We start from the raw sequence: 11454 nt of genomic DNA on the forward strand, positions 1-11454 counted from the left end.
TCGATTTTAGAAGAGGCATTTAAGATTTAAACCATCTGCATTATCTGGTAAAGGTTAAATATGTGATAATTAGTATAATATGCATAACAGTCTTGAAGTCAGTAATAGCTTCATAGATAATTCCACAACAGAAGGTAGATTCTGAAATAAGAATTTGAAGAAGAGATACTATACTGTTTTAGTATTTTTACAGATGGATTTGTAGTAAATAATAACACTATGAGAAGGTATTATAACAGTGAGAAATGACAAAGGTCAATATCGAAAACAAGTTGTTGTCAGGTCAATGTGAGGCATGTAAAATAAAGGACACTGATGATAGTAAAGAGCAGAGTTGGAAGTAGATACACTATATGGTCTTAAAGTACTCCCATTATATGTAAAGGTCCTTAATTCAAAATGTAAAAGCATGAAAGGACTACCATCAAAATATACTTTGAGTACCAGAAGTAAAAGTAATCATTCTGCACAATGGTTCATTTAAAAGATAATATAAATGACAGCCACTTAATGTACTTAAAGCATCAAAAGTACTCGTAACGCAGCTCTGTCATAATCTATATAATGATAGCTCTATAATAGTCAAGTAAGGTACAATAATGTCAGTGAGTAATGGTAGGCCTACTACTGAGTTACATTCCACCACTTGTAAAGAGGGACAACTGTAGGAGGGAGGGGTTAGGGAGGAGAGGAGAGCCTCTTTATATTTTGACAACCGTAATAAAGGCTGTGCTGCAGTTACACTCCTGTACTATAGGTGGCGGCAGGCACCTCCAACGTTGGTTTGTAGTCGGCCATTAAACCAAAGAAGAAGCGGCATAAGAAAATAAACAGATGTGTCTTGTGACCAGCTTTTGAGGAAGCATTCATCTCAGCTGGGGTAAGTTTCTTTTATCACTTTAACTTATGTCAGATAAAGAGAAAAGTATGCTCCTTTTCTTGCGATGTGTGTTGTGAAGTTTCCGCTCGACACCTTAGCGTGACGTTAGTTTCAGTGCAAGTGTTTCAGGCTGTACAATGGAGATGCTCTGCCACTGGAGTCTTCCTTGAGCGATGCTAAAACTTCCTTCTTCTACAGGAAGCTTCTTGTGAACATATAAAATAAATACATTCTAGCCTTTAGTCGACATGGTGTACATATTTAAGGCTTTTAACTATTTTGACTAAGACAGGAATATTTTTAGGTAAATATTCAGTGTTTAGGAAGCTAACGTTACTCTGAAAGCTTTACAAGCTAATAGTGAATTAGCACTGGAACAACTTTAACCAGTTAACTAAAGTGACCTCGGAACTAATAGAAGTAAAAAAAAAAATCTCAAATTGTCTATGAACAAGTGATACGAAATGTTGACAACTTCTAATACAAAATAAGTCACATGCCAGTTAAAAGGCACTTGATTGAGTTTATTCCAAAGTGCCACATGTCACTTCTGCTCACACCTTTTACAGTCTGCACAGTCTAATAGCCAAAAGAATAGAATCAAAGATGCTCAATTAAATTAGAGAAGCAATGGTAGGAAATGTTTGCAGTTTTAGTATTTGGTTCTAAAACCATAGCACAGAAAACACTAATCCTTGCTTGAAACACACTGCAAGTATGAATGTAGTTGCACTACAAAAAAGCTGCTGCAAACAGTTAGGTAACATTAAGTTCTCCTGGGGCTGGATGCACCAATACCAATACAAACAATTCTGTTGCATTATTGGTATTGAGATTTTACTTCTAAAATATCATGATATTTTATATACTCTTATCGAAATTGCAGTAATCTCAATATTTAGTAAAGGCAAAATATGTAAAAATATCTGAATCAAGTGTTTAGGTGCCACGGAGAAGTCTCTACAAATGGTATTCTACAGACTTCAATAATAACTTCCTTGTCTGGCAAAGATCCTCTTAAAAATCCCACCCTAATTATTTTACTACATTTTCATTTGTAATGTGGGTAATATTTAAAAAAAAAAAAGAACATTCCCTGTTTCATTGCGAATCATATCGCAATTGCAAAATAATCACAACGTGTAATTTTCACAAAAAATTACAAATCATGCAGCCCCAGTAAATATGGCTGTGATTTGAAAGGGCTGACTGCAGCAGAAGCTCCTCAGTGGAAGACACCTGCTGTACATTGAACCCAAATGAATCAAAAAGAGCCTAGTCGGCGCACTTGTGACCATCATAAAGTGTCTGAATCGACTGTTTTCTGTTATATATTGTGTGTGTGTGTGTGTGTGTGTGTGTGTGTGTGTGTGTGTGTGTGTGTGTGTGTGTGTGTGTGTGTGTGTGTGTGTGTGTGTGTGTGTGTGTGTGTGTGTGTGTGTGTGTGTGTAGGCTGGCAGCAGGATGGCCTCTGTGAGCTCAGCACAGAGATGGCTCCCTGCACAGCTGCTGCTGCTGCTGTGGACGCTCACACACTTCTCTGGTGACTAACAGCTGTTTCTGTTCACTGCGCTCAAACACACTCAATGTTTTTACTCTCAGTGGTTAGGTGAAAACCTGTTCCATCATCCTTGAAGCATGTAGTAAACTAGTGATGATTATGGTGATGGTAACATTTAAAAAAATATTATAGTTAGTTCTTTTCGTTGTCGTCATTTTCAACTCAAATACACACAAAGATAATAAAGAAACAATAAGCCATTACTTTATTGACAAACCAAACTGAAAGTATCATAGCGAAAACTTTTAGTTGATTAACGTTTTTATGTATTATACATTTTGTCACAAAAATCCATACAGTGAAAATGTAAAATAAAGCAGTAAAGTGTATGTATATCAAATCTGTTCAAAGGTTATTTGCCATTTATGTTCATACCTGACTTTATATTTGTTAATCATCTCTTTTTTAAATCCATTCAGTATATTACACATTTACCTTTCCTTCTTACTTCACACATTATGCTTTACAATGAATCATAATAATGTGTTTGTTTCTGATTGGTTTTCCAAGATTTTTTCTAAAAAACATTCTGTGTGTTCTCCAGAGTCCAGCGTGTATCTGTTAGGTCCAGATGTCGTCACGCTTCAGAAGAACTCTGGAGCCAACATCAGCCTTACTTCCAGGTGAGGACAATCAGCTTGCTGCCCTCTGCAGAGTCGGCTCCTCTAATGTCACTCCGCTGTAGTGATGGACAGAGGCACTGGACTCCTCTTTGCATGGCTCCGTGTCGTTGTTATGCTTAACAGTCTGCTAAGAGCATGAACTTTAAATGCCTGAGTATGTTCACTGGCACCGGCTGCCTGAGTTTCAGCTACAAACAACCATTGACCAAACAATCCATTGTGGACTTCACCCATGAGTGGCTACATTAATAGGTGTCTACACACATATTGGGCAACACCCATAGTTAACTACATTCAAATTGGGCTACAATCATGACTGGCTACATAAATAGCAGGCTACATCCTTTGTGTGCTACACCCATATAGTGAGCTAAACCCATAGGGGGCTACACCCATAGCGTGTGATGTACTTGTTGGGCTACAACCACAGCTAGAGACATTCATAGCAGACTTCACGCATAACTAGCTACACTCATAGCGGGCTACACACATATTGGGCTTCTCCCATAGCTAGCTACATTCATAGGGAGTTTCTTCCATAGCTATCTAAACTCATAGTGGTTTACACTTATAGTGGTCTAAACCCATAGCGGGCTAAAATCATAGCGGGCTTCAACCGTAGCGCGCTACATGCAGAATTAGCTACATTTATAGCAGGCTACAGCCATAGCGGGTTCCATTCTGAAATGCAGTCCAAAACTGTTTTCTGCGGTAGTAAGAATGTTTTTAATGTGGCTCTTCACTGCTCTGCTTTAGACTGTGGAGGTGGTGTGTGCTGTGTTGGTGAACGAGTAAGCACACCTCTGACCTTTCTCTCTGACTGAGACACAGTCAGCTTTTATTTTTACTTCCTTAGACCACAGCTGCTCATGTTCAGCTTTTGCCTCCCTGGGCTTGAAACGGTTGAAAAGAAAATGTGCTCAGCTATTTATATAGTAAATCCAGAACATGGAACTATAGGTCATATCTTCTTTCACTTTTAAAGCAGCTTTTTGCATCACTGCATTGTTGTGTCCTTCTCTAGTTCCCCTGTGAACCAGTCAGCTGTGATTCACTTCAACATCACCTTCAGCTCCAAGCCTGACTACACCTCTGTGATCACACTGCCCGAGCAGGTAACACATGACACCAACTAAAGCAGGAGTAGCTGAATCCCTGAGTCTGCCAGCAGGGACAGGTCAATCCTAGCCTCTAGGGGAAAACACAGTCCACATCCTACAAACTGTGAACTTTGACCCAAAGATAATAAAAGAAACTGAGCAGAGAAAGGGATGATTTCTAATTTAGCTAGACTTGACTTACAGAGAAGACGTGCTGTTGTCTGTGTTTAGGTGTTGCTGCCAGAAAATGAAACCTCAGTTATCTTCAATGTGACGGCCCATGATGTTGGTCAGGTAACCACATACCTGCAAACCAACAACACGGAGCTCAAGAGGTGACTGTCTGCGTACAATCACTATCAGAATACTTCATTATTCCTGGTGAAATGTGGTTTTGTGACTTCACAATCTGACCCTCACACACAGAGAAACATGCTGCACCATCACTGACTGTAAGCCTCATTCTCTCTCCTCTAGTTCTGTCAGGATCCACTTCCTGGTTGTCCATAGCAACATTCTGTCAATAATCAGTCAGGTGATCGGCTGGATTTACTTTGTGGCCTGGTCCGTGTCCTTCTATCCACAAGCCTGGGAAAACTTCCGGAGGAAAAGGTAGAGTTCTGTCTGGCCTCTCTCTATCCATCTATCGCTATCTTGCTTCATCTTGTTGGAGAGTTGGAGCACTGCCAAGAAAATGGCATTAGGTTAAGATAAAGGTTAGATTAATAAATTCTCAGCAGATGAGTAAAGCTAGGCTTGGATCAGGTGGGGTAAGGATAGGTCATTGGACTTTGGAAGAGTAGATTTCTGACCCTCCTACACGGGCAAAAAAGATATAATTTTGAGCCCTGTGTGATTTAAAAACTGAATTAGTTGACTGTCAGTTCCCAACTTGACACTTATTAAAGAAAACCAGACACAGGAGTCAATTCATAACCTTAAATTAAATGATTTCCCTTCAAATGCCAAAAACAGCAGGTAAACAAAGAAAGTAGAACACAAGGTTTCCATGTAACACAGTTAAATGTGCAGAGAACAGACATGAAATGGTTGTTTACTGAAAACACAAGTTATTATCCATGTTTATGTTTAGACAACCATGTTTATCTGATCCACACATGTGTCATCAGTGTTGTAGGTCTCAACTTTGACTTCCTGGCTCTCAACCTGACTGGCTTCATCGCCTACAGTGTCTTCAACATAGGACTGTTCTGGGTGCCTTATATAAAGGTAACTCCGTCACTGTTTAGGCCTGAGCTTTATCTCTGGGCGTCCTTTTTATGTATTTATTCTGACTTCAAGTGTGTGACTGGCGGTGTCTGCTGTGTTCCCTTTGCAGGAGGAGTTTCTGAAGAGCAACCCCAACGGAATTAACCCTGTGAGCGCCAACGACGTCTTCTTCAGTCTGCATGCTGTCGTGCTCTGCTTGGTCTACATCAGCCAGGCCGCTGTGTACGAGGTGTGTTTACGTTGTAGAGAAGAAACAAGTCAATAGTCAGATGTGTGGATCACCGAGCTGCTCTCAGTGTGTAACTCTCTGTGTGTTTCCTCACAGAGGGGGGGTCAGAAGGTCTCGCTCACAGCCTGCTTCCTGCTGGTGGTTGGCTGGACGTTTGCCTTGGTCAGCCTGTTTGTGGCCGTAGCCAAACAGATCACCTGGCTGAATTACCTCTACTATTTCTCCTACATCAAACTGGCAGTCACTCTGATCAAATATGTGCCACAGGTGAGATACGCACATACGCAAAGTCTGGTTATTAAGAAATATGAAAGATAATTAATCAGATGACATTAGATTAGATACACTTTATTTATCCAAAAATGGCAAAAAATAGTCACAGCAGCATGTTAACAGGCATTACACATAAGTTTAAATAAAATAAAATAAAAATATTAACATAATCAGTTACATCAACACTAGAAAAGATATATCAATAGAGTATCCATTATTATTTATATCAAAAAATGATTATTATTATTATTAGTTACTGCTAGCCACTTGGATCCAAATAGTTGTATTAACAAGGATCGTTTAATTTGCAACAAGTCACATCCTGGGACAAGTAATGTAGTCTCATAAAATACATAGGAAATAATAAATAAAATAAACTACCATTACAATATATGCTGTTGTTTAAAGGATTTCAAAACGATGTGGTTCAGGGGCATGTTCCAAACTCCGGTGTTAGGTTTCCAGGAGTAATGGATCATGGGAAATGGAGTCCAGTAGCTCTGTCTTCATACTGGGGATATAGAGGGGGATGCGTAAAGAGAACACAGGCCGGTTTCAAACCTGCATCCGCCGCAGCAGGGACTGAACCTCAGTGCATAGGGTGCTATTTTTACCAAGTTAAAAGAATCCAATACAGCACAAAAAACATTGCTGAGACAGAGCACAATGTAAACTTAAACACTGTCAGTTTCATTTCTCTACTCTGAGGAATCTGCTGATTAAAAAAAAAAGGATGCAATGGACTGATTTAAATGACAAAATGACAAGTAGCAACATGTACTACTTTATGTTGGTATTGATTACAATGCTATTTCACAAAACACAGTAAGTAATAGTGCTTTATTTTGGTAAGGTCTTGTTCGATCAATGCTTACAGTGTTGCTGTTGTTCCTCCAGGCGTACATGAACTACAAAAACCAGAGCACTGACGGGTGGAGCATTGGCAATGTGCTGCTGGACTTCACAGGTGGAGTCTTCAGTATTCTGCAAATGATCCTTCAGTCTTACAACAATGGTAACTACATTACAACAACATCTACGGGCAATACTTCCATGATGTTTGAATGCATTGTAAAGCAGCAGCCATTAGCTAGCCTAACACAGGAACAACATGCACTTCCGACCTGCAGGGCTACATCACACGAAGCACAGAGATGTTAGCATTACAACACACACAAGACTTAGGTCTGAGCTCAGGGACAGGTGACTCCACTTTATCTTCATGAAGCTAATATTTGTTCGCCATTATTAATGCCGTGACTAAAGTAAATGGAGTAAATGTTACATTTCTTATTTCACACAATGTTCATTTAGGTTTCTGTGGATGCAACTCTAAACCAACCCAAAACAAATACTTTTTTGGAGATAGAAACTCCCTTAAACATCATTTTATACAATTTGAGAATAATGTGAAAAATGGAAGTGGTCTGCGGGTGATCATGTGACTCACTGCTGTGTTTCTCTCCTCAGACGAATGGAAGCTCATATTTGGCGACCCCACCAAGTTTGGTCTGGGTGTTTTCTCCGTGGTGTTCGACATCCTCTTCATGACTCAGCATTACTGTCTCTACAGACAGCGACCACAGTATGAAGCTGTTACCGGGCAACCAGATGACTGATTCTGCCTGACGCTGCCTGTAGACAGTGGCAAACTTACAAAGGAGCACAATACTGATTCAAACTGCTGCAGAGAGGCTGTCATATTTGACTTCCATCACATGTTCTCTTCAGCTGTTTGTTCACATGATGCCTTTTTAAAATGTATATTTCAGGGTTAGCACTGCTCTTTTTTTTTTCTTCACTCCATATGAAAATTATTGATAGAATGTATGAGAAAAAAATATGTAATGTTGACAATATATGCACCTTTTTTTTATTAAATGCAATATTACCACTAAAATCATATTCTTTTTTTTCTTTATGACTTGCCTTTCCAGTATTTTCAGACAATGTCTGCTCATCACAGATCAGAAACAAAAAATGTTAAAGGTATGTTTGAGGTTAGAGATGCCATTATTACACCTGGCATTCTAATGTGCTTTAGGTAATCGCATTGCTATTAGAAAGTGCTTGACCACATTAAAGTACAGAAAGAAGAAGAAGGAACACTTAATTGTCCCACAGAGGGGAAATTTACATTCTGCATTTGACCCATCCTAGTGTTAGGAGCATCGTATGGGCATTGAGGAAGGATTGTGATCCAGAGGTAGTCAGGGTATCACCACATCGACCACAAACGTCTTCAGTCCATACAAACACTGAGCTTGGAAAATCCAGTTATTCTCATTTTGAACCTGTGATATGAAACAAAACGTAATAATTCACTTCCAGTTTTCATGTTTTAGTTGTGTCTTTCAACTTTAACTGCTTTAGTTCTTAACATTTCTTAAAGACCTGTTATGCTATTTGGGATTTCTGTTTTCTTGTGTGTTATATATATTTTTTGAGCATGTAAATGGTCAACAAAGGTGAAAATCCTTGTTTCCTCAAGAGGGAGTTTATTTCCCACACCAGCAGCACAGGCAGTATGAGAAAAATGAAGCTTTTTGCACATTAAAATATGTAAACATGTCACAGTAAAGGGACAAAATACAAAGATGAACCTGTAAATGTTCATAATAGGGCTCCTTTAAGAGTGTTAGTGCCTGGGATTATTTGTAAAGGAGGTCTCTACCTCAATATATTTTAAGTTTGAATTCAAGTTGAATGAATGGATAAACATTAAATATATCCATACAACAGCAATACCGATGATCTGTGCAGCAGCATGTTGAATTATTAAATGGTGCCTCACTACACTACAAATTGTGAAAAATCATAACAAAAAATATTTTTAAGTCATTCTTCAACCCGGCTTCAACCATGGATGTATACTAAGCTTCAACCCACAGAGCCGTTTGAAATGTGTCGGAACCAACATGCGCTTTAAGAGTAAGTCGGACATTTCTCCGGTAACTCCAGTGTTTGACCTTCTACCGGATGTGCTTCCTGTTTGAGTTCCATGGTCGGGAACATGTTTTTATTGAAGATGTGTACACTGCACAGGCTGCTAGCACGGTAAGAATATATTTTGAACATGGAGATCATAAACTACCTTTGTACTATATGGAGGTATAGATGCTCTGCCGCTAACGTTGCTAATATTGAAGCTAACAGACGTCTCCCTTTAGCTTGTGTTAGGTACAGCAGACTTGTAACACAGTTACTATTGGAATGCCTTTACCTGTGTCTGTCGTTTAAAATTTCTTAAAGCAGCAGTTGTTGACCAAATATGTCAAATCTTGAACGCAGTGAATGGCCTGGGACTCCTAACTAAATCCTCTTTACTCTGAAATGCCCCTAATTTGTACCATTGTCTTCCCTTGTCATGTGTTGGTATTTATTGGAACTTGCCTGTTTTAGAGAACTGAATCCATTATTTTTCTGGGACCGTTAAAGTATTAAGATTAGAGGGTTCGAATAGATTTTTTAGGTTATTGGTTTTATAGTTAGTTTGTCTTTGTATAAAACATATGCTCTCTCCGTATTGTAGATGTCTTATTTATATTGTGAATACTTTCTGGTTAGAGTCTGAACCCCTTTTCTGGAGTTTCGGATAAGTACTCAAGGTGTCCCATGTCACATATCTTCAATATGTCTTATGCTGGTACTATATTTTTTAACTGTTTGAGAAAAAAATGAAATGAATGGAATTAGAAACACATTGCCACCATTTAATGTTACCTGCTGTTAAATGATGGCTAAATATGCAAGTGACTAGTAAAAAAACACAATGGAAATCTATCAAAGTACTGGTCATATTTTAACATTTACTAACCATTTGACCAGAATGCAGAAAAGTACATTTTTCATCATGACACTAACGTCTTATTTTGTGTTTGTGTGCAGGAGTGTGTGCCCTGTGTTCCTGCACCACGGCCAGGCCTCTCTGCTCCACACCCAGCCTCCTCAGCTGAATTCCAACAGGACGTCGGTGGTGCGCTGCAGCCGGCAGAAGTATGAGAGGGCGTTCCCTGTGATACTGGTGCGGCCTGATGGAGCAACAGTCAACATCAGATACAAAGAACCCAGACGCATCCTGATGGTGAGTAATCTCTGCTCTGGCGCTATACACTTTAAATATTTCTGCTCATGTTAATCCGACTGACCACACAGTTTTATTATAGACAGATGTATCAGGCAGTGAGAGACAAAAAAATACCGGGACGATAACCCAGATGCTAAGCTAGTAACATGCATTTGTAGGACATGACAGCATACAGATTAAGAGAAAATAAATAAGAGATGAGAGGTGAAAGATGTTTGACCAAACACTAGGAACACCAACTACTAGTAGTGCTTGCCAATATGAATAAAACACATCCTGCCTTATCAACCCTTCCCAACCCTGATTACTGACAACAGCTCCAAAATCACCTCATTGCTCAAGTTAGTAAGGTGCATGGTTTCTATGGCATGCGTGTCCATGAGTATGTTGACTCAGAATTTCATGATTTTGTAAGTTCATTGCAGTTTCTCTCTGTGTTTTGATAGATGCCAGTCAACCTGTCCACTCTGACTGAAGAGGAGCGTCGTGCTCGACAGAAAAAGAGAGCAGTGAAGAAGACGAAAGAACAAACAGCAGTGGACTATGAGGACGACTTCACGGCGGACAAATACAGCAAATTCTGGAAGAAGAAGTAATGAGGAGAAACAATGAAACATGACATTAAAGATCAGAATAGAAGCTTCCATTTGTCCATATATTATGTTGTATGATTGTATTATTGACAAAAAAAGACTTGGTGGTGGGACAGTGAAAAGCTTCGTATGGCAGAGAGACATGTAGCAGGAGCTCTGCTTTCCTTACATTGTCAACAACCTGCTGAAGCTGGAATCCATAACAACGTTGAGTCAATAAATTGGTTTGAACTGTGTGTCTCGGTGTGTTGAATTTGATTACAGCTTACTGAATTGTTAGAAAAGGTTGTTGGGTTTGTTGTTCTGCACGTGCCCTGATTGATGGGGATGAGAACACAGAAGATTGGGTGATCTGTCTTTGAGGTGATATATAAATAGCCTTCTACTCATGCCTTTTCTTTGTCTGTGTCACAAGAATCAGTTAATGTGATTTTTAGTCTGCTCATTTTAAGACCTTCACAGGTATTATAGAAGAAACTGTTTTAGCACAAAGGTTTAGCACAGGTCATTTCAGTGCTTCACAGACCAGCAGGTGGCGTTAATACAAGAACAACTTACCATCAAAATTAAGTTTCTTGCATTTGATAAATGTGAGCCTGTGAGTTAACACAGTGTTACTAGGATGAAGAAGGTTCAGTGTAGATGGAGAAAAACTGAAGGAGAGGGTTGTAGAAATGGGAAGAGAATGGAGCCCAAAATGGCTGTTGGTGACTGGGAAGAATCAATTTCTGGTTCAAATGACTTTGTTTGAATGTTTAAATCATAAAACGGAAAGGATATACAAAATAAAGGTTATTTGTTTATTTATTCCATTATTATTTATATAAAAAAGTGGTTTTAGTGATGTTACACACTCCGGTACAGAAGGTGGCAGCATA

The 11454-nt window shown here is 39.1% G+C and overlaps 2 protein-coding genes across 2 annotated transcripts; both read left to right on the forward strand.

Annotated features, from left to right (window-relative positions):
- Positions 1–737: 737 nt before the first annotated feature.
- On the forward strand, positions 738–7799 carry ctns (cystinosin, lysosomal cystine transporter). Its single transcript, XM_063892131.1, has 11 exons — positions 738–880; positions 2333–2423; positions 2986–3064; positions 4089–4179; positions 4396–4499; positions 4642–4776; positions 5295–5394; positions 5504–5623; positions 5720–5890; positions 6794–6911; positions 7367–7799. The coding sequence occupies exons 2-11, from the start codon at positions 2345–2347 to the stop codon at positions 7513–7515; spliced, it is 1146 nt and encodes a 381-aa protein (XP_063748201.1). The 5' UTR covers positions 738–880; positions 2333–2344; the 3' UTR covers positions 7516–7799.
- A 1016-nt stretch (positions 7800–8815) lies between these two features.
- On the forward strand, positions 8816–10812 carry mrpl55 (mitochondrial ribosomal protein L55). Its single transcript, XM_063891652.1, has 3 exons — positions 8816–8953; positions 9785–9980; positions 10430–10812. The coding sequence occupies exons 1-3, from the start codon at positions 8898–8900 to the stop codon at positions 10577–10579; spliced, it is 402 nt and encodes a 133-aa protein (XP_063747722.1). The 5' UTR covers positions 8816–8897; the 3' UTR covers positions 10580–10812.
- The last annotated feature ends 642 nt before the right edge of the window (positions 10813–11454 follow it).

The sequence above is a fragment of the Eleginops maclovinus genome, chromosome 9 (assembly GCF_036324505.1).
Source record: "Eleginops maclovinus isolate JMC-PN-2008 ecotype Puerto Natales chromosome 9, JC_Emac_rtc_rv5, whole genome shotgun sequence".
In the NCBI taxonomy this organism is placed as follows: domain Eukaryota; kingdom Metazoa; phylum Chordata; class Actinopteri; order Perciformes; family Eleginopidae; genus Eleginops; species Eleginops maclovinus.

What these genes read in the sequence shown, in the direction of transcription:
- ctns (XM_063892131.1), top strand. Translation starts at nt 2,345, where the DNA reads ATGGCCTCTGTGAGCTCAGCACAGAGATGGCTCCCTGCACAGCTGCTG. An exon ending in AACAACACGGAGCTCAAGAG is followed by an intron (nt 4,500 to 4,641) that starts GTGACTGTCTGC and finishes TCTCTCCTCTAG; the next exon opens with TTCTGTCAGGATCCACTTCC. An exon ending in GCCAGGCCGCTGTGTACGAG is followed by an intron (nt 5,624 to 5,719) that starts GTGTGTTTACGT and finishes GTTTCCTCACAG; the next exon opens with AGGGGGGGTCAGAAGGTCTC.
- mrpl55 (XM_063891652.1), top strand. Translation starts at nt 8,898, where the DNA reads ATGGTCGGGAACATGTTTTTATTGAAGATGTGTACACTGCACAGGCTG. An exon ending in CTGCACAGGCTGCTAGCACG is followed by an intron (nt 8,954 to 9,784) that starts GTAAGAATATAT and finishes GTTTGTGTGCAG; the next exon opens with GAGTGTGTGCCCTGTGTTCC. An exon ending in AACCCAGACGCATCCTGATG is followed by an intron (nt 9,981 to 10,429) that starts GTGAGTAATCTC and finishes GTGTTTTGATAG; the next exon opens with ATGCCAGTCAACCTGTCCAC.